The 26763-nt window shown below is 44.4% G+C and overlaps 2 protein-coding genes and 1 long non-coding RNA gene across 4 annotated transcripts in view; 1 reads left to right on the forward strand and 2 right to left on the reverse strand.

Annotated features, from left to right (window-relative positions):
* The window catches only part of ACO2 (aconitase 2), a 55957-nt gene extending 47940 nt beyond the window's left edge, over nucleotides 1-8017 (reverse strand). For both annotated transcript variants that reach the window (XM_086712162.1, XM_025927068.2), the window contains exon 1: nucleotides 7851-8017. In XM_086712162.1, the coding sequence (XP_086568288.1) occupies nucleotides 7851-7886 (36 nt within the window). In that variant the 5' untranslated portion in view covers nucleotides 7887-8017. The remainder of the gene's footprint in view (nucleotides 1-7850) is intronic.
* A 99-nt stretch (nucleotides 8018-8116) lies between these two features.
* PHF5A (PHD finger protein 5A) lies at nucleotides 8117-19047 on the forward strand. Its single transcript, XM_025926609.2, has 4 exons — nucleotides 8117-8441; nucleotides 8841-8864; nucleotides 9375-9541; nucleotides 18391-19047. The coding sequence occupies exons 1-4, from the start codon at nucleotides 8390-8392 to the stop codon at nucleotides 18478-18480; spliced, it is 333 nt and encodes a 110-aa protein (XP_025782394.1). The 5' UTR covers nucleotides 8117-8389; the 3' UTR covers nucleotides 18481-19047.
* LOC147578869 (uncharacterized) lies at nucleotides 13172-26020 on the reverse strand. Its single transcript, XR_015253277.1, has 4 exons — nucleotides 25449-26020; nucleotides 24128-24235; nucleotides 15880-15978; nucleotides 13172-13349 (listed from the first exon to the last, which is right to left on the reverse strand). It is a non-coding gene; the product is annotated as an uncharacterized LOC147578869 (long non-coding RNA).
* Between the last annotated feature and the right edge of the window lie 743 nt (nucleotides 26021-26763).

Raw genomic sequence — 26763 nt, forward strand, 5'->3', positions numbered from 1 at the left:
GACTCTTCAACAAGTGGTGCTGGGAAAACTGGACAGCGACATGCAGAAGAATGAACCTGGACCACTTTCTTACACCATACACAAAAAGAAACTCAAAATGGATGAAAGACCTAAATGTAAGACAGGAAGCCATCAAAATCCTCGAGGAAAAAGCAGGCAAAAACCTCTTTGGTCTTGGCAGCAGCAACTTCTTACTCAACATGTCTCCAGAGGCAAGGGAAACAAAAGCAAAAATGAACTACTGGGACCTCATCAAAATAAAAAGCTTCTGCACAGCAAAGGAAACAATCATCAAAACTAAAAGGCAACCGACGGAATGGGAGATTTGCAAATGACATATCAGATAAAGGGTTAGTATCCAAAATCTATAGAGAACTTATCAAATTCAACACCCAGAAAACAAATAATCCAGTGAAGAAATGGGCAAAAGACATGAATAGACACTTCTCCAAAGAAGACCTCCAGATGGCCAGCCGGCACATGAAAGTATGCTCAACATCATTCATCATCAGGGAAATACAAATCAAAACCACCATGAGATACCACCTTACACCTGTCAGAATGGCTAACATCCACAACTCGGACAACAACAGATGTTGGCAAGGATGCAGAGAAAGAGGATCTCTTTTGCACTGTTTGTGGGAATGCAAGCTGGTGCAGCCACTCTGGAAAACAGTATGGAGGTTCCTCAAAAATCTAAAAATAGACCTACCCTACGACCCAGCAATTGCACTACTAGGTATTTATCCAAGGGATACAGGGGTGCTGTTTCGAAGGGACACACACACCCCAATGTTTATAGCAGCACTATCAACAATAGCCAGAGTATGGAAAGAGCCCAAATGTCCATCAATGGATGAATGGATAAAGAAGATGTAAGGGGCGCCTGGGTGGCTCAGTCGGTTAAGCATCCGACTGCAGCTCAGGTCATGATCTCACGGTTTGTGAGTTCGAGCCCTGAATCGGGCTCTGTGCTGACAGCCTGGAGCCTGTTTCCGATTTTATGTCTCCCTCTCTCTCTGCCTCTCCCCGGCTCACGCTCTGTCTCTGTCTCTCAAAAATAAATAAATAAATAAATTTTGGGGCACCTGGGTGGATCAGTTGGTTAAGCACCCGACTTTGGCTCAGGTCATGATCTCTTAGTTCATCAGTTCGAGCCCCACATCAGGCTCTGACCTGACAGCTTGGAGCCTGAAGCCTGCTTCAGATTCTGCGTCTCCTTCTGACACTGGCCCGCTCCTTCTCTGTCTCTCAAAAATAAACATTAAAAAAAAAAAAAAATGATAATGGTATATGTGTGTGTACACACACACACACGATGGAGTATTACTCGGCAATCAAAAAGAATGAAATTTTGCCATTTGCAACTACGTGGATGGAACTGGAGGGTATTATGCTAAGTGAAATTAGTCAGAGAAAGACAAATATATGACTTCACTCATATGAGGACTTTAAGAGAAAAAGCAGATGAACATAAGGGAAGGGAAACAATAATAATACAAAAACAGGGAGGAAGACAAAGCATAAGAGACTCATAAATATGGAGAACAGAGGGTTACTAGAGGGGTGTGGGAGGGGGATGGACTAAATGTGTAAAGGGCATTAAGGAATCTACTCCTGAAATCATTGTTGCACTACATGCTAACTAATTTGGATGTAAATTTAAAAAAATAAGTAAACATACACACAGTCCTACTTATTATTCACAATTATCCTGAGAGGCAGAAGGTACTATGCCCATTTTACAGATGAGGAAACTGAGGCTCTAGTATGTTAATTATCTTGTCCATGGTCTCACAGCAAAGGTGGAATTCCAGACCAGGCTCCAAAATTGGTGCCCTTTCTTTTGACCCAAATTTTGCAGAATGAACCCAAGAAAACCATTATCCATGCTTTTTAGGGCCCCAAAATAAAGAACAGAGTCTACAGGTTCATTCAGAAACAACGTGAGGAAAAATTCTGCCCCTATCCTCAATGTTAGAAAGGGCCTATTCCTTAAAAAATAAAGACAAGGGGCGCCTGGGTGGCGCAGTCGGTTAAGCGTCCGACTTCAGCCAGGTCACGATCTCGCGGTCCGTGAGTTCGAGCCCCGCGTCGGGCTCTGGGCTGATGGCTCGGAGCCTGGAGCCTGTTTCCGATTCTGTGTCTCCCTCTCTCTCTGCCCCTCCCCCGTTCATGCTCTGTCTCTCTCTGTCCCAAAAATAAATAAAAAACGTTGAAAAAAAAATAAAAAAAAAAAATAAAGACAAAAATAAGTAAAAAAAAAAAAAAAGAATTTAAGGGCCTATTCCTACAACAACGGAAACTATTCACAAATTTTTACAGTGTATCAGAGTTGGCCTTCTGGACCCTTCTTAATGGGAGGGTAGCTATTAAGAGTCCCATTTTTTTTAATGTTTATTCATTTTTGAGAGAGAGTGTGAGCAGGGGAGGGGCAGAAAGAGAGGGGGACAGAGGATCTGTAGTGGGCTCTACACTGACAGTAGCAAGCCTGAGCACGATGCAGGGATCGAACTCACGAACCATGAGATAACGACTTGAGCCAAAGTTGGACGCTTAACTAACTCAGCCATCCAGGGGTCCCCGATAGCCCCATTTTGCAGATGTGTAACCTGAGGGCCACAGAGGGCTGAAACCCTGCCTGAAGATATGATAGATAAGGATAGATAAGTCTGTCGCAGAGGAAGTCTCTCTCAGGTTCCTGATATTCCTTGCAAAGCTTTTTCAAAAGTGCAAGTAGCCTCCATGTGGTCCCTCCCCTCTTTCATACACAAAGGCCCAAAGCCTACCACTACCTTTCTAAACAGGTGCAGGGAAAAACAAGTCAAAGAAAGCTAGAGCCAACAAAGAGGCGGTTCAAGCATCAACACTCACTTGGAAGTATGAACCAGATAGCCCTCTGGGAGACACGAGGCACCAGAAAAAGGCCAGAAATAGAACAGGGCTCACTTCAGAAATGATGCTCATACTCAAGTGAGGGACCCTGGACAAGACACTTGACCCCATCCAGCTTCCTCACCTGTGAAATTCAGGTACTGTTGAGCGCTGATGGAAGGATCGAAAATTTGTAAACAAGCTTTAGCCATGTTACAAGGACTATGCAAACACGTGACCAACAAATTCAACTACCCTCAGGTGCTTAGACCACAAACCTAGGAGTCATCCTTCATTATTCCTATCCCTCACATGCCACATCCAATCCATCTGCCTCCAAAATATCTCCACTACCAGAACCCTAGTCCCAGACACCATCACCACTCCCTGGATGATTCCAACAGCCTGCACTGGTCTCCCTGCCTCCTCTTTGTCCCTCTGTGGTCCACCATCCATTCAACAATCCAAATGACTTTCTTCAACCATAAATCAGATCCTGTCACTCCCTGGCTTCAAACCTTTGTGTGTGTGGGGTGGGGAGCGTGGGGGAACAAAACCTTTCAGCGGATTTTCATTCCACTTGGGAGTAAAACCAAAGCCTACATGACCTTGCCCCCATCTCTTGCTCAGGCCTTCCTCTCCTCTCAACACCTCAGCCACACTGGCCTTATTTTTTCTTTAAGATTTTTAGGGGTGCATGGGTGGCTCAGTCAGTTAAGCGTCCGACTTCAGCTCAGGTCATGATCTCACCATATGTGAGTTTGAGCCCCGCATCAGGTTCTATGCTGACAGCTCAGAGCCTGGAGCCTGCTTCGGATTCTGTGTGCGTCCCTCTCTCCATCCCTCCCCCACGCACATGCACTCTCTCTTTCTCGCTCACTCTCTCTCTCTCTCTCAAAAGTAAACAAACATTAAAAAAAAATACTTTTTTACTTTACTTTTACTTTACTTTTACTTTATTTTTAAGTAATCTCTACACCCAACGTGAGGCTCAAGCCCACAAGCCCAAGATCAAAAGTCACACCCTCCACCAACAGGCCAGCAAGGGACCCCAACACTCGCCTTATTTCTTTTTTAATTTTTTTTAACATTTATTTCTTTTTGAGACAGAGAGAGAGAGAGCATGAATAGGGGAGGGTCAGAGAAAGAGGGAGACACAGAATCGGAAACAGGCTCCAGGCTCCGAGCCGTCAGCCCAGAGCCCGACGCGGGGCTCAAACCCACGGACCGTGAGATCATGACCTGAGTGAAGTCAGACGCTTAACCGACTGAGCCACCCAGGCGCCCCTCGCCTTATTTCTTATCAACACACCAAGTTCATATATACATCAGGTGCTTTGCACATGCTGCTCAGGCTTGAAATCTCTCCTCCCAAAATACTGAAGGGCTGCCTTCTTATCATCTAAGTATCGGCTCAAATGTCACCTCTTCTGAGGGCCTTCCCCAACTACCCCAGTTAAAGCCATGTCACATCCCCACCCTTACCCTCTCTACCACACAATCCTACTTGCCTTCCTAGGAGCACTTAGTAGCTACATTTTTTTGTCTACTTGGTTTTTTTCTGTCTCCCCAAAAGTACAAAATAAGCTCCACTCTTCTTGTTCACTATTACACTCCCAGTGTCTAGGTAAACGTTCAATAAACATTTTGGACACAGCTGGCTCAAAAGTCCACAGTGTGCTTTCCCAGTTCTCAAGATGATTACTCTATTCCTTCTGCCCAAATTGGAGATTGGAAATTTGTTTACTCATCCATTCAATCATTCATCCATTTACTCTACTCAAATCAACAGGTGACTGCAGGACAGGACACCCAAGATGATACTACAGTGACATATAACTTAGAATGACCTGTTTCATAATTCCCAAGGTTTTTTTTTTCTTAACACGGCACTTTACTGAGAACTTAACTTCTGCTAAATATGGCAAACTCTTCTATAGTTAACTGCCATCTCAGATTTACATGCGAGAGGTTATAGGACTTCCTCAAGGTCACATGATGAGAACTCAGCACCCTAGTACCTCAAGGCAAAACCAAAGACCTAGAAAATGTATTTGCAAGTGCCCAACCCCTTTTATTTACCATCCATAGTCATGGGCACAAGAATAAAAAATAAACACCAGAGAGTTAATGTGGCTTTTCAAAATCTTCACCTCTGTTTTCTTCACTGCTTCTAACCCTACTACCTGGTGGCAGGCACCGTTAAATAGTAGAACACTCTCAACTTAAGGAGATCTGTTCTCGGGTTACGAAGCATTAATGTTACCCTGGTTGACAGGCTGAGTCTTGATGTCAAAGGGAAGCAGTATAGTGCAGGTGCTAGGACTTCAGCTCGGGAATCAGAAAGGTACAAATTCAAATCACACCTGCTGTGGACTGGCGATAAGGCAAGTTTATTTCATCTTACTTAATAATTAATTACACAGCACTTACTAGATACAGGCAAGGGTCTAAATACTTTGCAACTATGGTGTGATAACTAGACAAGCCAGATGTACTATCATGATCTGTACCTTACAGGTGAGGAAACACGCACACAAAGTGAAGTAACCTGCCCAAAGCATTCAAGTCAGCATTCAAGACCAGATAGTGTGATGCCAGAAACTATGTTCTTAACCATTATACTGTGTTTCTTCTCTAGTCCTGTTTCAACAGGTCTGTCTTATCTCACAGGATCATGTGAGATGACTGGCACACAGTAGGGTAAACGTTTATCTACTCTTAGTAGTGGTAGTAATTGCCATTATTCTATTATTTACTTTCACCTTTGGTCCAGCCAAGGACAGAAGAAAAATATTTTGGCTGAGAAAGACCTCCAAGGTCATCTGCAGTAAAATACATTAGAATACAGAAGTTCCATGAAAAGGGGAACTGCCTGCTTCGCCTATCATTGTATCCGAAGCAAGTAGTGGGTATCAATAAACACGCAGTGAATGAGGTAGGAATAAACTGAATGCATGGACAGGGTCCTGCAGACACAACAACTAAGGTAGTACCATCACCTCTCAAATGTAGCTAAACACAAAAGAGGTAAATTTACAAGGCTCTCAGAGGACAGTGTTAACTAGCCATTACTTAAGACAGCCTGGCTATTGAGAGGCAGTGCGGTATATAATGTTGTTCACTCATCTTAGGTGAATGAACAAACAAGGACGCCTGGATTTTAATCCTCACTCTGCTACTGTAAGTCACCTAGGCTCTCAAGGTCTTGGATTATCCATCTGTAAAAGAGGAAGTAGAACTTTATGATGATCACAAACAAAAATGTCACATTTTCTTATTTCTTCATAACAATCTGAATGGAAGCTTATTACCAAGTATTCAATAAACATTTGTCAATGAAGATCATCCCAAACTGACAGATGAGGAAACCAGAATTCAGAAGTAATTTGCTCAAGGTCACAGGGTTAGGACAGAATATGAACTATGGCCCAGATCTCCTTCTATACCAGCCTAACACTCATGCTTTCCAAGATCTTTTTTCAGTTCAGAAATCCCATGATATTGATCCTCTCTTCCAAGACCACTAAATCCGTAATGATTTAACCATCAAATAATATTGCCTGACATCATTACATTATGAGAGAGCATGATCAGGAAAAAACAACCACCTGTATTTCTATAACGTTAACCTCGGGAATCAAAAAATCTGAAAAAAACAATTAGAGCAAACCCCTTGTCCTTGCCCAGAATTGAGAGATCAGAAGTATTTAAGATAAATGATGATTTCACTTTAAACCATATGGTCTAAATTTCAGCAACGTGACTTAAAAAAAAACAATAACAACCCTAGTAACACAACGCTTCCCGAGAGAGTACAGCACATAACTTCTTTAATTTTATCATCAAAGTTGTGCCACTTGATTCAAAGTAGATTCACAAAGTTAAAATGTAAAGGTTGTCAGAGAATGTCTACTTTATTGTTTGATTGTTATTAACAAAACACATGCTTGATATTGAAACCTTGCATATAACTCCTTCCTGGTGCTGTCAAGTTACAAGGGGGAAAAAAAATCTGGCATCACAGTCAATTTTCTAGATGGTTCATAACAGAAGAGTCAAGGTCAAACCGTTGAGTCTCTTTATCCTCCCACCTTGTAATTGAGAAGCAACTAACTGTGAGCTCAAAATATTCTATACAGGTACTCTCACAAGTACAAGTATTAGCTGAAGGATCATACTCTGGCCCAGAGAAGTTCTGTGAAGGCAGGCTGACAAGAACAAGAACCAAAGGGTAAGTTGGGCAGATGCTCAGGCCACAACACTTCGGTGACACTCAAAAGAGCAGAAACTTTCACCTACTTTCTAGCAGTTTCGCCACCTATGGAATGAGAATCATCATCTCACCAGATGATTATATGAATCAAATAACATGAGGAATGAAAACAGTCTTGGCAATCTTGCAAAGAAGAAAGTCTCTTGTTATTACTATTTACTAAGTCTGGGCCCGGAAGGTCCCCTCGCCTTCTCGGCTATATGTTCCGCAAGACACTCTTAAAACGAACAGAATACTAATCTCTTCTCCAGACTCCAGGCCGGACAATCGTAGATGCAGCCGGCTAACAAGTCTCTGCTGCCGGAAGATGAGAAGTGAGGCCTTTCAGACCCCGGGCCTAGTGGACTCAACAACGACCGCGCCCCCCAGTCACCTTGTCCTCACCTTGAGGAACGGAAAGAAACCCTACAAGAGAGAGGAGTGAAGTCCTCAGAAAGGGGTGCCTCCACTCTTCACCTGGCCGCCGTTTCTGAGACCTACGCTTCCCACCGGGCGCTTCCCAGGGCTGGGAGAGCTGAGCCGGGGACGCCTTGACCTCGGGCGCGGGAGGAGCGGGCACCGGCGCTGGGCCCGCGGCCGGGACGGGTACAGGAAAAGTCGGCGGGAGGTCGGGCCCGCCTCGCCTTGCCTCGCCCACAGCCGCAGGCACAGTAGGAGGTACCCCGCCCTCGTGAACCCACAGGTCCCTGAGTTGGCTCACCTGCAGCCGGGTCACCAGGAGACTGTAAGGCGCCATTTTGTGCACTGACAAAGATGAGGTCGCATGAAAATGACGTACAATACTGCGTATTTAAAGCTTTCGGCAAGGGGCGTGGCTTGAAGAGAAACTCGCAACGGTGAAGGTGGGGCCTCTGTGGAGGTGCCAGAGCCCGGGGAGCGCAGTGGGCGGAGCTCCCGTTAGAGACGAAGGCCTGAAAGGAAAACAGCTGCAGAAAAACACTGGCGGCAGTAAATGCTGGCCACAAAGATGTATTATGGAAGGACAAACTTCACTTGTCTCTTCCATCCATATCTAGGAAAGGCATTTTTTTTTCAAAACACTTTTACGTCCCTGCCAGGACCTGGCTCGCCAACTACGACGGAGACTCCTGTTTAACTGAAGGGTTTTGATCGCGCGAGAGCGGGCGGAACTTGGTGAAGCCTGGAGGACCAATCACAGCAACCGGGAGGCTGGAAAATGGAGGTTAAAGGGCGGACGGAAGTTCCTTAAACTTCCGGTGGCCGGCTGGTGTCGGAGTTATGGCCAAACATCATCCGGATTTGATCTTTTGCCGCAAGCAGGCTGGTGTTGGTGAGGCGGCTTCTGGCCCCCGGGTGTCTGGGTGGGGACAGTATTAAGAGCCCGGGGGTCGGAGGTTGCCATCTCATTCTTAGGGTTTTGCCTCGGAGGCGCCACGTTTCCCGCCTCACGGTCGGTAGCGTGAGAGCGCGCCGATTTGCCGCCTCTTCAAAAGAGGGCGGGCGCGCGCGTGCTGGGAGCCAGAGGCGGACGGCCGAGGTGAGGTCAGGAGAAACTCAGATTGCCTAGGTCCTGGGAGCGGCCTCAGGAGGGTGTGGGTGTGCTTCGGATGGAAGCTTATTGAGAGTAAGATGGTTAAGATCCCTCGGGGCTCACTGCAGCCCTTGCTCGAAGATGTCTTTCCCCTCTTCGTCCAAGCCAATTCTAACTGTACCATCTTTGCCTTTGCAGCTATCGGAAGACTGTGTGAGAAATGTGAGTGGAACACGCCCTCCTAAACACCCCACTCCTCCCCCCTCACAGTTTGTGTAGAGCCAGCCAGTGGGCATTTCCAGCAGTGCCACAAAGAGGGCTTTGAGTAGATGTGCCTGGAAGTATGTGAACACTGAAAGCTAGGCTGCAACCGAAGGCCCTCTCCACCTCACCACTCTAATTCGCGCGTTTTAAACAGGGTTAGGTCTTGAGAAAAATCTTTGACTTTGGACAGGAGATAGCCCGACCCCGTCCCAACACACACATGGTTCTTTACCAGGAGTCATACAGACTTATCGTCTACCAAGTGATGTTCTAAGTTCGTTATATATTGGTTGGTGAATTTCTGTGTTGAGGGGATTGAGGTGGACACTGAGTTGTGAGTTGGCCAAAATAGAGGGTCCTAAAGTCACTCTCAGGTGGATACTAGTGTATATCCCCACAGCAGGAGGAGGGCAGTAGACCTGAGGAGGTACTTGCAAGTGAGCATAATTCCATTCTCTCTTCTCACAGGTGATGGCAAGTGTGTGATCTGTGACTCCTACGTGCGTCCCTGCACTCTGGTGCGCATATGTGATGAGTGTAATTATGGCTCTTACCAAGGGCGCTGTGTGATCTGTGGAGGCCCTGGAGTGTCTGATGCCTATTACTGTAAGGAGTGCACCATCCAAGAGAAGGATGTGAGTGTATACCAAGATTTTCATCTGATCTTTGCTGCTTTTATTTAGTAACTCTTTGACAACGATGGCAAACACCTGTGGTCTGTTGGGATTACTATGTTGAGCTGGTCACGTAGGTTATAATTTCATTAAGTTCTGGGAGCTGAGCTAGCTGTAGTCCAATAAAAGGCAGTTATTTTGCATCAAGGGCTAAAATGCAAAAGAAGCAAGCCTTTGTCAACGTCAGCAATTTGGAGAGCCCTCTCTCTACTCCTTTGATGTCTCTCTCTGATTATTCTTTTTTTTTTTATATGAAATTTATTGTCAAATTGGTTTCCATACAACACCCAGTGCTCATCCCAAAAGGTGCCCTCCTCAATACCCATCACCCACCCTCTCCTCCCTCCCACCCCCCATCAACCCTTAGTTTGTTCTCAGTTCTCAACAGTCTCTTATGCTTTGGCTCTCTCCCACTCTAACCTCTTTTTTTTTTTTTTTCCTTCCCCTCCCCCATGGGTTCCTGTTAAGTTTCTCAGGATCCACATAAGAGTGAAACCATATGGTATCTGTCTTTCTCTGTATGGCTTATTTCACTTAGCATCACACTCTCCAGTTCCATCCACGTTGCTACAAAAGGCCATATTTCATTTTTTCTCATTGCCATGTAGTACTCCATTGTGTATATAAACCACAATTTCTTTTTTTTTTTTTTTTTTTTTTTTTAATTTTTTTTTTCAACGTTTATTTATTTTTGGGACAGAGAGAGACAGAGCATGAACGGGGGAGGGGCAGAGAGAGAGGGAGACACAGAATCGGAAACAGGCTCCAGGCTCTGAGCCATCAGCCCAGAGCCCGACGCGGGGCTCGAACTCACGGACCGCGAGATCGTGACCTGGTTGAAGTCGGACACTCAACCGACTGCGCCACCCAGGCGCCCCTAAACCACAATTTCTTTATCCATTCATCAGTTGATGGACATTTAGGCTCTTTCCATAATTTGGCTATTGTTGAGAGTGCTGCTATGAACATTGGGGTACAAGTGCCCCTATGCATCAGCACCTTGGATAAATTCCTAGCAGTGCTATTGCTGGGTCATAGGGTAGGTCTATTTTTAATTTTCTGAGGAACCTCCACACTGCTTTCCAGAGCGGCTGCACCAATTTGCATTCCCACCAACAGTGCAAGAGGGTTCCCGTTTCTCCACATCCTCTCCAGCATCTATAGTCTCCTGATTTGTTCATTTTGGCCACTCTGACTGGCGTGAGGTGATACCTGAGTGTGGTTTTGATTTGTATTTCTCTGATAAGGAGCGACGCTGAACATCTTTTCATGTGCCTGTTGGCCATCCGGATGTCTTCTTTAGAGAAGTGTCTATTCATGTTTTCTGCCCATTTCTTCACTGGGTTATTTGCTTTTCGGGTGTGGAGTTTGGTGAGCTCTTTATAGATTTTGGATACTAGCCCTTTGTCCGATATGTCATTTGCAAATATCTTTTCCCATTCCGTTGGTTGCCTTTTAGTTTTGTTGGTTGTTTCCTTTGCTGTGCAGAAGCTTTTTATCTTCATAAGGTCCCAGTAATTCACTTTTGCTTTTAATTCCCTTGCCTTTGGGGATGTGTCGAGTAAGAGATTGCTACGGCTGAGGTCAGAGAGGTCTTTTCCTGCTTTCTCCTCTAAGGTTTTGATGGTTTCCTGTCTCACATTCAGGTCCTTTATCCATTTTGAGCTTATTTTTGTGAATGGTGTGAGAAAGTGGTCTAGTTTCAACCTTCTGCATGTTGCTGTCCAGTTCTCCCAGCACCATTTGTTAAAGAGACTGTCTTTTTGGGGCGCCTGGGTGGCGCAGTCGGTTAAGCGTCCGACTTCAGCCAGGTCACGATCTCGCGCTCCGTGAGTTCGAGCCCCGTGTCAGGCTCTGGGCTGATGGCTCAGAGCCTGGAGCCTGTTTCCGATTCTGTGTCTCCCTCTCTCTCTGCCCCTCCCCCGTTCATGCTCTGTCTCTCTCTGTCCCAAAAATAAATAAACGTTGAAAAAAAAAAAAATTAAAAAAAAAAAAAAGAGAGACTGTCTTTTTTCCATTGGATGTTCTTTCCTGCTTTGTCAAAGATTAGTTGGCCATACGTTTGTGGGTCTAGTTCTGGGGTTTCTATTCTATTCCATTGGTCTATGTGTCTGTTTTTGTGCCATCTCTCTGATTATTCTTATTCAGAAACAACATCCTGCGCTTTGTGAGTCCTGGCACAGTACATAGTGTGTAATATACTCAGTAATTCTCTTTACTGTCATTAAAAATTATTAGAGTGGATGTGGTGACAGTTGAATTTGGGACAACTCGTGTTGATTTCCACTTTAACTGGCTAAAGAATGCCTTTGGTTTGTTATTACAGAATTGTCATTCAGTCTTGTGACATGTTTGCCCCTTGACATTGTGTGGTGGCAGTGGACATTCAATTTCTTTAGCCAAATGCTAGGATAGAGGGCTTGTAGATCTATACTAAAGGCAAGTTTTACTCTTTTTGTTTAGGTTGGAGGCAGAAGGCTTCTTAGGGGGATGGGGGACTGTGCATTAGCTTGTTTTCTTCTTACGGCACAGTGAAAAAGTGTGATAATAGTACCATTAAGCTAATAGAAGGTAGCTGGATACCTAATTTAGGGTAAAGCAAAAGATACCATGATTCTTAATGTTCACACGTGCAAAGAATAGGTAGTTATAGATGTCATTCATTTTTTTTTTGAGAGAGAGACAGAGCAGGGGAGGGGCAGAGGGAGGGAGAGAAAATCTTAAGCAGGCTTCACACCAAGCTCAGAGCCAAACAGAGCTCCATCTCAAGACCATGAGATCATGACCTGAGCTGAAATCGAAAGTCGAACACTTAACTGATAGAGCCACCCAAGCTCCCCTGTCATTCTTTATTCTTCACAACAACTTTGTTAAGTAGGGATTGTTATTATCCCCATTTTACAGTCTCTAACTCGGACAATAAGTGACAAACAGCCCATCTGACTAAACCCAGTGATGTCCCCATTATACCTTGTCGTCCTTTTGTAAGTCCTTCTGGTAGGATGTGCCTATTTTGAGTAGGAACATCCAGCCTCCCCGGCAGTCTACATATTTGGATCCTGTCTACTCCCAGGAAGTGGAACATACCTGGCCAGATAAGACTGTTCCTTTTATCATTATGTCTTCTGATTTTTTAGGGAGATGAGAAAGGTCATAGATAAAATACCAAAAATATAATTTCAGTTGGTGTCCTGTCCTAAACTGATTTGCATTTACCTTTGACTCTCAAAGCATATCCTTATCGATCTGATGCACCAGCTAGGTTGTACTGCTTTAAAGAAAGGACCTTGGTTTAGGTATTTATCTATCTTTTACCTGAGTTCTTGGTACAGTGCTTGATATATATTATAAGCATCGTCCATGTTTTTGGTGCTTCCCCTGTAAGTCATTCATAGGAGTGCTCCGTGTCTGTATATAGTAGGTGTTTGGTAATTATTTGTAATTTATAAACAGTAAAACCATGGAAAGGCAACAGCAGTGAAGAGACAGTATGAACAGCTCTTAAACTAGCTACAGAGTCCTTAAGGACAACATTTTCCTGAACTTTTGCATTGTTGTAGCTAGTGTAACCAGAGTGCCTAATAAATGTTAATTACTGTCTGACTTCTCTGCATGTGGTATGTTAACTGATCGATACCTTTGGATCTTCATGCTTCATTCTGTTCCTGAGGATTATTGTAGACATCACTTCGCCTACTTCATACCGTACAGGAATGTTCTGAGGATGCTTGAGATAGCGCCTAGCTTACATATACTCGGCAGTAGTTTCCTAGGAACACAAAGCAGTCCAGTGACATGATCCAGCCTCTCAGCCTTTCAGATCATTGTGTAGATAAGTGCCTAAGACTTTTTCCTATGCAGAAATCCTTCTGTAACCAAAGCAACCCCAGTTATTATACTCCTCTTCCTGCTGTTTTCATAATTTATAAGCGAATTAGACCAGTAAACTAGACAGGTTCTTCTCACTTAGTTTTTCAGCTTCAAGAATAGGCAGGAGTTAGGGAGAATATCTGTGGGTACTGCTGCCAGGGGACTAATTTGTAGCCTCTTATAATACGGCATCATGCTGATCTGATCCCTGCTTAACCCTCAATTTCTTTGCTCCTTTTGCTTAACCATTTTCTTCAGCTTTCCCAACCAGAAGATAAGAATAGCTGCTAACATTCGTAGAGCTCCTCCTGTGTGCCCCAAACTATGCTAAACATTCTTTTCCAAAAGTTCTTCGTGATAAAAACAAGAAAAAGTAAGGCTTCCAGATGTTAAGCAACTTGGCCCAAGGTCACATGGCTAATCAATGGCAGACGTAGGACTAGAACCCAGGTTATCTGACTCCATGTTTCTCATGTTTTTTGTTTCATTATTGCTCCCCTAAAGAGAAAAGTTAAAATTCAAATTATAATTTTTTTCCTAAAAAGAGAAGTGAGATTTTGTTGGCTGAGGATGAACTTTAAATCACAAACCCTGGTAAATATCGAAGATGCTTTCATCCCCTTTGAGAATGGATAGTCAAACTCAAAGCATTCATTCAAACCACCTCACTGCATTACTCTTCTCAGTGTGGTTAAGGATGCCTCTCCCTCTCACTATTTCTACTATTCTCTGCTCTGCTTACTGAACAGCAGAGCCCATTAGACTGATTAAAAATACTTGATATTTTTCAAAGTTAATTCATAAATTTACTTCCTTACAACTTCTTAAACATGGGAAAGTTTTGGGTTTTTTGCCTCTGGGAAACCCTAGTAGTGAAAACACCATACTAAGAGACAGAAAGCCCATATTCAAGTCTTTGCTACAAATGTGAATGACTTTGTGGAATTCTCCAAAAAGGAAGTAATAATCCTTATTACCTCATGGATACATTTATTGAGAGATTGAAGGTCTTTCCGAAGGAAAACATGACACTATCGTTAAGGTCCCAAACCAATGTACAGTCTGCTTTTTACATGGTATTGACTAAACAATTGTCAAAAGAATGAACAGCATTTGTGGTGCCTGGCCAGCTCAGTTGGTAAAGCATGCAGACTCTGGATCTTGGAGTCCTGAGTTTGAGCTCCACGTTGGGCAGTAGAGTTTACTTAAACAAAAACAAAAAAACAGGCACCTGCCTGGCTCAGTCAGTAGAACATGCGACTCTTGATCTTAGGGTTGTAAGTGTGAGCCCCACATTGGGTGTAGAGATTACTTAAAAATAAAATCTAAAAATGGGGCACTTGGGTGGCTTGGTTGAGCATCCAGCTCTTGGTTTCAGTTCAGGTCATGATCCTGGGGTCTGTGCTGAGCATGGAGCCTGCTTGGGATTCTCTCTCTCTCCCTCTGACCCTCGCCCCATTGTTTTTATTTTTTTATGTTTTTATTTTTATTTTTTTAATTTATTTTTGAGACAGAGCATGAGCAGGGGAGGGGCATAGAGAGAGAGAGGGAGACACAGAATCTAAAGAAGGTTCCAGGCTCTAAACTGTCAGCACAGAGCCTGACACGGGGCCTGAATTCACGGACGGTGAGATTATGACCTGAGCTGAAGTCAGACGCCCAACCGACTGAGCCACCCAGGCGCCCCAAGATTTTTAATGAAATTTTAGAAATTAAATGGCCATAAGACGTATTTACGATTCAAGCTACAGCTGCCTAAAATTAAAAGTTCCCTATGCTAGGAATGGGGAAATCTGCCAATCCTCTGGAAGGGCTGAAAAAGGGTGAAATTTTTAGTATTTAGACATGCGGTTGCTAAAAGAGCTACTGGCAGACTTTTGCAGGTATTTTTAAAATACCTTCGGGGCGCCTGGGTGGCGCAGTCGGTTAAGCGTCCGACTTCAGCCAGGTCACGCTCTCGCGGTCCGGGAGTTCGAGCCCCGCGTCAGGCTCTGGGCTGATGGCTCAGAGCCTGGAGCCTGTTTCCGATTCTGTGTCTCCCTCTCTCTCTCTGCCCCTCCCCCGTTCATGCTCTGTCTCTCTCTGTCCCAAAAATAAATAAACGTTGAAAAAAAAAATTAAAAAAAAATAAATAAATAAATAAAATAAAATACCTTCTAGCTCAGCTCACAAATACTTGTAGGAGCACCTGGGTGGCTCAGTCAGGTAAGCATCCAGCTTTGGCTCAGGTCATGATCTCACTGTTCGTGAGTTCAAGCCCCACATCAAGCCTGCTACTGTCAGCCTGTCAGCACAGAGCCCACTTCAGATCCTCTGTCCCCCTCTCTGCTCCTCCCCTGCTTGCGCTCTTCCAAAAATAAATAAATATTTTATACACACACACACACATACACAAAACAAATACTGTTTCAACCTCTAAGGTTTCTTACCAGTCCTTCCATCTTCCTCTTCATGCTGTTCATTCACATACTCAGCAAAAGCCAGCCAGTTACAGAGAGCACATCCTCATCTCACACAACATTTAGACCCTTGGGAGATGTATAGAAAATAAAAGGCAGGAGTGCTTAGGCAACAAAACAGGAAACCTGTGGGTCTGTGAAGAGAAGTCCATAAAAATCAAAGATCTCTTAATCTAGTACATTGGTTTTCCAACTTTTATTGAATTTTTTTTTAAGATTTTGTTTTGAGAGAGAGCATGAACAAGGGAGGGGCAGAGAGTGAGGAAGAGAGAGAGAATCCTAAGCGGGCTCGGCACTGTCAGCACAGAGCCCGATGCAGGGCTCGAACCTACATATCCTAAGATTATGACCTGAGCTGAAGTAGGACGCTCAACCAACTGAGCCACCCACGTGCCCCTCCAACTGTTTTTTAATACATAGAGTCCTATCTTCTAAAAGTATCTTACACAGGGGTGCCTAGCTGGCTCAGTCGGTAAAGCATACAACTCTTGATAGCAGGGTTGTAAGTTTGAGCCCCACATTGGATATAAAGATTACTTAAAAATAAAAAAAAAATCTTTTTAAGTATCCTACACAGAAGCCGAGAGAGAGAGAGTGAGTGTGTGTGTGTGTGTGTGTTAGGTTGAACCATAGTGAAATTGTTGATAGTTGTTTTTGGCAGTTTCTTAGGATTTATCAAGGGCTGATTATATACTTAGTAACTTACCAAAACTCAGGTAGCCTGGCTCCAGAGCCTACTATCTTGACCTAAACTACGAGTGAGAATGGAGCTACCCAGTTTGGAGGATGGATTCTTATATCACCTCTCAGGACTCTCTGGGGCTCTCTGTAGTTTGTAAACAGTTTGTAAAGCAGTTTGTAAACTGCTCTGGCCCACTTATTTTACAGTTAGGGAATACAACTCCAAAGAGAAGTGACTTGCCCACAGTCATGCAAATCATTTAGGCACAGTAAGCCTAACCAGGCTGTTGTCATAGCATCTCTAAAGATAGCTTAGAGCACTGTCCTATGTAATACCAGACCTTCAGCCGTGAGGGGCAGCTGTTCCTTCATTTGTACAAGGACTTTGAATACGGATTACATAGCTTGAGTTCACCTAGGGAACTGTTGGTGGGGCTGAGCCCCCTCCCAGGCTCCCTCAGCACACAAGCTACTCAGATGATAGTTTTGTTGTTGTTGTTTTTTTTTTAATGTTTATTTTGAGAGAGAGACAGAGCATGAGCAGGGAAGGGGCAGAGAGAGAGGGAAACTTCGACCTGAGCCAAAGTCAGAGGCTTAACCGACTGAGCCACCCAGGCACCCCCCAGATGGTAGTTCTTAAGGGTAATATATGCTATGTAGTTTTTAGAAAGTAATCAGATATTAGTGTTGCCTTTGCATGTTTAGAGTTTTTTTTTTTTTTTTTAATGTTTGTTTATTTTGAGAGGATGGAGGGGCAGAAAGAGAATCCCAAGCAGGCTCTTAGCCGTCAGCACGGAACCCAGTGCAGAGCTCAGTCTCATGAACCACAAGATCATGACCTGAGCTGAGATCAAGAGTCAGATGCTTTAACTGAGCTACCCAGGCGCCCCTAGAGGTTTTTGTACAATATTATATCGATCCCCAAAAAGAGAAACCAACTAAATTAGAAATGAGATGTCTAAGGACTTGATTAATTCATTCATTCTAAAGCCCATCGTCACAGGGAGCAACCTCCTTTAATGTAGGGGTTTAATAAAATCAGACCTGTGAAGGTTTTCTCTATTAACGCCTCCCCCAGTTTTCTTACCCATCATCCCAGATCAACTGATGGAGTCCTCATCTCTGCAGAACACAGCTTCCCGGAGGCTTCACTGAAACCACTCAAGCTCACAAAATGGCCAGGGGAACTTGTCATTACAAATCAGATTATAGAGCTTCAACAGCCATCTCTAGCACAGGAACACTCTTCCCCCAAGACCATGTGTCAAATGCAGTGAATTCATAAGGACACATCAAGCCCAGTTTTCTCCTACTGTATTTAACATGTAAAGTACTATTTCCTAAAGCCTTCAGGTTTTTTTTTTCCTTGGTGGTATTTTTCCCTTTCTTGAGCTAGGGGAGGAGAGCTAGAGAGCTTGATCTGTAGATGATTAATACTGTGTCTTCTCACTTGAAAACCCTTTGGATATCTTAAGAGTTAAATTCTACCTCAGCTGTATCAGATTAGCAACAGAAGTGGGCTGAGAATCCAACATTCTTTTTTTTAATGTTTATTTTTGAGAGAGGGAGATACAGAATCCAAAGCAGGCTCCACGCTCCCTGAGAGTCCAACATTGTAAGTGCAGGCCACCCTAGGTAGAGAGTAGACAGGCCCTGGGCACATTCTAGATGCTTAATAAATTCTTGATGATAGATTGAATAGGATAACTGAACAGGTAAGGTTAATGGCTAAACCTATTGATCAAAACGGTTCAGTTCAGACTCAAAGACTTTTAACAACTTCTCTATTCTGTTTTCCAGAGAGATGGCTGCCCAAAGATTGTCAATTTGGGGAGCTCTAAGACAGATCTCTTCTATGAACGCAAAAAATACGGCTTCAAGAAGAGGTGATCGGTGGGTGGCCTTTTCCTCCCACCAAGCTGCTGCAGCTGCCAGAAAAGACACCTACTACCACCAGCAGAGAGTGAGCGGAGCACAGAGCACCACCCGAGTGCCTGTTAGTACACTGGCACCTCTCCACCTCTCCTCTTACCCAGACACGTGGTGGGAATGGGAAAGAAATCTTCACAGAGCACTCTGGCAGACGATAGCAAAGAAAAATTGATAGATTGGTCCGTGATTTTTCTTGAACTCGAGAAGCAAGCCTCTGGTTTCCAAATTGATATCTTGTCTCTACACCAAGAGCTTCTGAAACAGGAATCGCATCATTTCAGTCTTTTGTTTGAGGAATTGCCCACGAAGCTAGCGCAGTGAGGAGCCTGTTCTGGGCAGCAGCTCTGATGGCAGCTGCCGTCGATGAGGCATCTGCAGTGTGGTGGGGAGCTCTCACCACAATCAGTGTGGGCATTTAATCTTGTAACGCTTAGCAGGTGGTGCCTGTTCATGTTATTCTTCTAAGAACTTGGAAACCCTTTCTGTTGCTGTTGTATTAATAAAACAGGTGTTTCTTTTCTGGTATTCAGTCACAGTCCCAATTTGACTCTAGGAATTTATTTTAGTCACCTAGGAATTTGTAGTTCAGGGTAGATGCATGGGGATTCATCAAGCACCTTGTTCTCTTATTACTACCAGAAGGAATTCTAAACCATTGACTCCTTTCATTATAGGCAAATCAGTTGTTTTTAGAAACTTATTTTTCTTCCTGTTTAACTTGAACTGAAGAAATGGCTTCCAGCAAAATGTGTTCAAGTTGATAAGTTCAGAGAACTGAACAGGGTTGATTTATTTCATAAAGTCCACATATACTCACATCAAGGATATGTTTCCTTTTTTTTTTTTTTTTTTTTTAAGTAAATAAACAGAATAAGGGGAAATTCAGACGCATCCTTCACCCTAACAAGACTAGAGGTGTTTCTGCCTGCTAGAGGTAATCAGCAGGTTATCCTAAAGAGGCACAGTCACTGGGGCACCTGGATGGCTCAGTTAAGCATTTGACTTCAGCTCTCATCTTGATTTCATTGGTTTGTGAGTTCAAGCCCTGTGTCTGGCTCTCTGCTGTCAGCACACAGCCTACTTCCAATCCTCTGCCTCTCCCCTCTCCTCACACTCACTCAAAAACTTTAAAAAAAAATGAAGGCACAATCATAACTTGAGACTTCCAGTCAAGTGGTCTTTGATGCCATGGATTTGAATTTTTAATGTTTTCTTCATTTCTTTTTTTTTTTAATGTTTATTTATTTTTGAGACAGAGACAGAGCATGAACGGGGGAGGGTCAGAGAGAGAGGGAGACACAGAATCCGAAACGGGCTCCAGGCTCTGAGCCATCAGCACAGAGCCCGACGCGGGGCCCGAACCCACAGACCGCGAGATCATGACCTGAGCCGAAGTCGGCCGCCTGACCGACTGAGCCACCCAGGTGCCCCTGTTTTCTTCATTTCTGAGAGAGAGCTTGAGCAGGGGAGGGGCAGAGAAAGAGGGAAATACACAATCTGAAGCAGGCTCCAGGCTCAGCTGTTAGTACAGAGCCCAACACGGGCCTCAAACTCACTAGCCATGAGATAACGACCTGAACCAAAGTCAGATGCTTAACCAACTGAGCCACCCAGGCACCCCTGACACCATGGATTTGAAACTGGTTTTGAGTCCTTAGGAATGCAGGGGCTTCGCCCAAAGTTACACTGAAATTTAGTGGCAAAGACAAGGAAAGATATGATAGTCTTCTGACTACTTGTCAGAGCTTTGATTTAGATCAACAAAACTCTTGATTAATCGTGATCTATCAAGGGTCAAAAATTGAATTAAAATATAATCTCTACCTTCAGAGAATTTAATAAGGGAAGCTGCCAGAAACAGTTTAGAATAACCCAGAGAGGGTGCACAAAGGAAGGGTCCTTGGCCTAGGTTGGGGGCACCTCAGGGGTAATAATCTTGAAGGGTTTCCCCATCTCCTCCTGCCACTCTGTTCACACTCCAGCCCCTGGGCCTCCTTTCAGTTCCTCTGCTGGTTTCCTTCCTGCCTCTGCTTTTTACCTATTAAGCTTCCTAATGCTCAGTCCCCCTTTTGCTCAGCTGTTACACATCCTTCAGACCTTAGATAATATTTCCTCAAAAGATGCCTCCAGACCCCCAATCTAAATCAGTTCCTCTTGTTAATATGCCCACATAGCACCCTATTATTATGATTACAGTGTCTAGTAATTATTGACAGTCCTCCTTTAGGCTGGTTCCCTGATGGCAGTAACCAAGTCTGTCTGGCTCAGCAGGTAGCAGGTACTCAGTATTACATGAATAATTAAAGTTAAACCAGATGATAAACTGGGCTTTGAAGGATATGTTGGAACTTAACAGGCAAAGGGGGTGGGGTCCGTGGATACGTACATCTGTATTGGCGAAACAATCTGAATGGGCAGTGTGCTTGGGGAGCTCTCTGAGCAGTTCTAAAGCATAGTTGGGGGGGATTACAGTGTGTCAACATTGTAGAGACTAGATCATTTTCAGATTATAATTAGAATGGGTATTGATTCTATAGTCCCTTTAGTTTTAATGTGTAATAGAAGTTTAAAATATTTTGGATAAAAACAAACCAACCTTTTAAACTTGCTTATTAACCACTCCAGTCCACGTAACATCTTGCATCTACAAATGTATCAAAAGCTACTTAATTTGAGCAAAACACCACTTGAACTGTGCTCCTTCAGCCTCAGCAAGTGTGCCTCTGAGAGGTATGGCAAGCAAGTTTACAATTAACACCCAAAGGATTTCAAGGGCATACCCCCTCCATGCTCCACTGCTGAATGGAGCAAGTTCAACCTTAGCCCAGTGAATTCTGCTGAACTCTGTTCCTCTCTGTCACCTAGTTCCATAATCCCATGCTTGGTTTGTTTCCTCTCAGAGACCAAGAGAACAATACAATTAATGAGTTAAGAACACCAGAGATAAAGTAAATGGCCCTGGAGCTGGAATCCTTAAATTACTGTCTATTTTGGACTTAATTAAGTCCTTTTCAATTAAAAAAAGTTCTTAGTTTATTTATTTATTTTGCAAAAGAGAGAGAGACAGAGAATCCCAAACAGGCTCCGTGCTGTCAGCATGGAGCCCCATGCAGGGCTTGATCCTATGAACCGCAAAATCATGACCTGAGCCGAAATCCAGTTATCAGACGCTTAACCGACTGAACCACCGAGGCGCCCCTAAATCCTTTTCAGTTTTAAAAATTAGGATAATAGCTAGCACCAAATTCTCTGTTGGGAAAACATCACTTACAAACTGAATTTTAACCTCTAACAACATAGAGTTCTGTGGCGAGAACTAGAAAATGATCTCAGCCAACTGTGTATGTCCACAAAGAATCAAAATGGTCTTAAAAATTGAGTGTTTAGGGGCGCCTGGGTGGCGCAGTCGGTTAAGCGTCCGGCTTCAGCCAGGTCACGAACTCGCGGTCCGTGAGTTCGAGCCCCGCATCAGGCTCTGGGCTGATGGCTCGGAGCCTGGAGCCTGTTTCCGATTCTGTGTCTCCCTCTCTCTCTGCCCCTCCCCCGTTCATGCTCTGTCTCTCTCTGTCCCAAAAATAAATAAAAACGTTGAAAAAAAAATTAAAAAAAAAATTGAGTGTTTCCATCGTTAAATAAGTACTAACTAAAAAATAGATCAATAAATAAGCATTGCCTACATAGGTCTGGTTGAAATAATAGAACTCATCATGGTCAGCCTGAGAAAGTGGTGCCCTTTCCTGGATTTATGAGCATTACTATTATCTATTCAGTATTTGATATTCATTCCAGGCTCTAGAAAGGATGGGTGTCTTCCAGTTTCTCAAGTACACTGTACACACATGGTAATTTAATCACCTTTAAACATTGCACTTATTACATGTGCTCTTACTTAAAAAAAAAAAAAAGTGTAATTAGAAATAGGTGGGCTTTATAATTAGACCTGTATTTGAATTGTGCTCTGCTCTTGACTTCTGGTGAGTCATTTAACCTCTATTTGCTTCTTTTTTCTTATCTGTTAAATAAGGACAATAATGCCTACCTCTTCAGGTTGTAAGGATGAAATTTGACCTTGTAAGTTCCTTACCCTTACCGGGAAGTCTTTATATAAATGGTAGGTCTTTTACAGTGGGATCCTACTTTTTCATCGATAAAGATTTAAGTCTTGGCATGGAAGGACCTCAAAATGGTTCCCTCTTCCCTACCCCCAAGATTTTCCTCTATTTGCTTCTCTCTGTGCACTTCATCAGGCAGTTAAAGGAACATTCCTTGCACATATCCTGTCTTCTTGACTCTATTTCCTTTGTTCAAAATACCTTTCCACGTTCACATTAGCCATCCAACTGGGTACCTCTTCCTTCTAAGTTCCTGGCATCTCATGAATGCTTCTAGATACACCATACCCCACAACAATCTCTCCCACTTGGACTATTCATGCCTACTATATACATAGAAAAGTTTCATGAAGCGTTTACTGTGTAAACACGCTCCAATATTTTCATTTTATTCTATTCTATTCTATTCTAAAACTTCTGCCTGAAACCCACTAAACCAAGTGATTGCATGACCGTACTTATGGATCGTGAATCCCAATCCAGAAATTCACAACAATGAACTAGGTAAAATCCTTGAACTCCTTTTGCCTCTCCCTCCACTGCAGGGCAATCACTCAATTATTTATTACATTGAACTGAAAAATGGGTCACAAATTCAAGAGTCTGAGTAAGCAATATAATTGATTGAAAAAAGAGGGGTGTGAGAAGAATAGCCCAAACAGGGTGATAAATGATTTATGACCCTTGGCCTCAGTGTGGGGAATCTGGGGGGAGACCAGAGAACATAGGACATGTCTAAAGGAGATAGCTGCTATTCAACTCCGGACAATTTCCACCTGGAATGCCCAGATCCTTTGAATTTAGGACAAATGGCAAATTAAAAAATCTTTGTGCCATCTCCCAATTTTTAAATGTCAACTCATAATTTTTTTAATGTTTATTTTTGAGAGAGAGAAAGAGGGAAAGAAAGAGCAAACGGGGGAGGGGCAGAGAGGGAGGGAGACACAGAATCTGAAACAGGATCCAGGCTCTGTACCTACGAACCTGGAGATCATGACCTGAGCTGAAGTTAGACCCTTAACTGACTGAGCCACCCAGGTGCCCATTAAATGTCAACTCATTTTAAAAATTTTAATGTGTCAGTACACACCAAGACAATATATCCACCAGATGTGGACCTTGGCCTGCCAATTAGCAGCTTCTAAATTAAGAAGATTAACTTCAGTATGTTAACTATACTGGAAATAAAAAAGAAAGAAAAAGTTTCCAGGGAATCAAACTGAACTGTCTACATTTCAGAGAAACTGTGTCACTCTATTCCGACCTGCAGGTTTTTAGTTGTAGTTTGAAGCTAGGTATAAAGGTGAAAGATTATTTGTCTTGATAGAAATGTTCTTGCCTTAAGAAAAGGATTCCAATTCCCATCTTTTCCCAGCTATTTGGTTGCTCATCAACTCCATCCGGAGTGGCCTGTTACCACCAAGACTAAAATGTTACTTTCTTTGAACTCTGAATTTTTAGTGTCTTAGCAAAGGCCAGGTTTGTTCACTCACGTATTGGTGGTGAATAAATAGCAAATCATTTTGTCCTGCATCCAATCACTTCTCCAAAGTCAGTTTTGTTGTGGTTGTCTTTGTTCCTGCCCAGCTGGAGCAGTGGATCTGAAAAATCAAATTGAGGAAATATTTTCTTAGGTAACATAAAAGTAACTACAAAATTTCTCACCCTAGCATGTGTGTACGAGAGAGTGACTCACCCCTGAGAGTTAATTGGGGTTAATTATTAACCAGCCTGACTTGCCAAGGCAACAAAACATCTGGTATAACTTGCTTACTCTCAGACCAGGGGGTTGCGTCTGAAGCTCACCATTTTGAAACCGTGGTGTGTACCTTGCAACGTATGATTATTCAAAATGGGAGGGGACTGCGGAATGCTTGAGTAGGAATTAAGCTCACAATTAAGCCCTGGCAAGATGAAATCACACGTTGAGGAGAGAAAAAGTCCTTCTCTCCTCCAACTCACACGACAAATGGAGCCATCAGCAGTAAAGAATGGTGATTACCTTTTGCTCCTCTATTTTATTTCTTCCTATTTATATGCCAACCCTTTTTACCCAGGGCTCTCAATTGTCAAGGAGGCTGGATTTCTCAGTTTTGTTCACTTAAATTGCTCAGGCCTGGTGTGTTTCCAGCACTGCAGGGGAGATTAGAATAAAAGCTGGAACACGCAGAAATGTAACGCCTTCTGTCCAGGGATTCACTGTGCCCTTCCTCAGCCTGCACTTAAATGTTAGGAGACGTCTACCTTTAATCTGCTAATATGGACTCCATCTCTCCTTTCTGAGATTCCCTAGGACTGTTCATTTCAGCTCACCCTAACCTTTTTTTCTCTTCATTCTGTATAGTAGGGTTTCTTGTTGGGGAATGCACATCTAACTGTGAACAGGATATGTAGGATGCAGTTTGGCCTGAACAGTTACCTTTAATGTTTATTTATTTTTGAGAGAGAGAGAGACACAGAGCGTGAGCAGGAGAGGGACAGAAAGAGGAGACACAGAATCCGAAGCAGGCTGCAGGCTCTGAACCGTCAGCACAGAGACCAACACAGGGCTCCAACTCACAAATGTGAGATCATGACCTGAGCCAAAGTCAGAGGCTTAACTCACTGAGCCACCTAGGTCCCCCCTGAACAGTTACCTCTAAATTAAGTATACCAACTATTTGAGCCAAGCTTTATACACTGTATCATATTTAATCTCCACACGATCCCCATTTTAAGAACAAGAAAGCAGGTTTGATGATGTAAACAGACTTGCTGCCATTAAATCAAGTTTAACATGGTTGCTGGACAGACAGAACTGGGATTCAAACCCACCTATTTCCAAGGTTGCCTCTAATGAATAACTTCAAATACCAGCATCCTTTGCAATGCCTCACTGCGCAAACGCACACTGTCCCCTTGGGCCGAGCGCCTCCGTTCTTGGCCCGCATTCTTAATCCTAGCTGTTGGAAAGGAAACCCAATCAGATACCGCCTCTCCCTGCTCCCCGACCAATCGGAAGGCTGTTGCTAGCACACCCGTTATATTTTTAGCTCTTCGGTGCTCTGGAACCCTGTGGGTCCGCCGGGTCTCTCTGCTCGCGTGGAACACGCTAGGGGAGAGCGAGGGAGGAGTGGGAAGAGATGGGGAGGGAGGGAGGTGGAGAGGGAGGAAAAAGAAGGGGAGGAGTGGAGTAGGGCAAAACGGAGGGGGGCGTATATGTGACGCTCTGCCACTCGCTGACGCACGAGGCAAGTAGTCCCTGGAGGTGCCCCAGGGGCTGAAGCGCTGGGGGAGGGGGGGGATGGGCGATTTCGGGCTCAGGCTCCCTCCCGCCTCCCTGTCCCCTTGGAGTTTGCCCTCCAGTCCGGCGTCTTCCTGCTGCAGTCAAGGAAAGCGCTTTTAACCCCCCCACGCTACCTTGGTCTCTGCCCTTGCCAAAAAAAAGTGATCAAGGAACAAACAAATGCAAACTGTTCGTAGCTGGAAACTTTTGGATTCCGCCACCCCACGTGGGTTCGGTGACTGCCGTTGGGCTGGAACCGTCTCGAATTAGAATAAAGGTTGGGGGGAGGGGAGAAAATTGGGGAATGGGCGATTGGGGAGACGACAACGCGCAAGCTTCCAGAGGCCCCGGATCTCGCCACCTGGCAGTCCAGTCCGCCTGTGACCTCACCTGGGCACAGTCTCCCTACCCCCAACTCCACGCCCCGCAGTCACAAAGTAGCCGAGCGCGCGCGCCTGGCGCACCCCATCCAGGGCCAGGAAGCCCAGCTAGGTCTTGCAGCCTAAGGGACCGTCGAGTTGGGGACCCCGGCACCCCTAACATGGGCAGGCTCCAAGCCCCGCCGGCGGGAGCTCTTAATAGAAGAAATGTGGCTCTCTCTAGTGCCCAGTACAAGGGTCACCGGCCGGGAGAAAGCAAACGGGAGGATCCCCACAAGGGCCGAGCCCCGCCCGGGGCGGGCCGGGGACGTGCTCGCGCGCCTGCGCGGAGCCGGTGTTGGCCTTCTCCGGTGGCGAGGTAATTGGGGGCCAGAGGCGGCAAGTGGAAGGTTAACGTGGCGCTAGGCTCCCTCGCCTCCCCTGCCTCCTGCTCAGTGTGCCTTGGCCCCGGTTTCCCCTTCGCCCTCCCTTCGACATTAGCATC

This window comes from Puma concolor, chromosome B4 (assembly GCF_028749965.1).
Source record: "Puma concolor isolate L17-30 chromosome B4, mPumCon1.1.hap2, whole genome shotgun sequence".
In the NCBI taxonomy this organism is placed as follows: domain Eukaryota; kingdom Metazoa; phylum Chordata; class Mammalia; order Carnivora; family Felidae; genus Puma; species Puma concolor.

Coding starts and splice junctions, on each gene's coding strand:
- PHF5A (XM_025926609.2), top strand. CDS start 8,390: ATGGCCAAACATCATCCGGATTTGATCTTTTGCCGCAAGCAGGCTGGT. Junction 8,865..9,374: donor CGGAAGACTGTGTGAGAAAT/GTGAGTGGAACA, acceptor CTCTTCTCACAG/GTGATGGCAAGTGTGTGATC. Junction 9,542..18,390: donor GCACCATCCAAGAGAAGGAT/GTGAGTGTATAC, acceptor TCTGTTTTCCAG/AGAGATGGCTGCCCAAAGAT.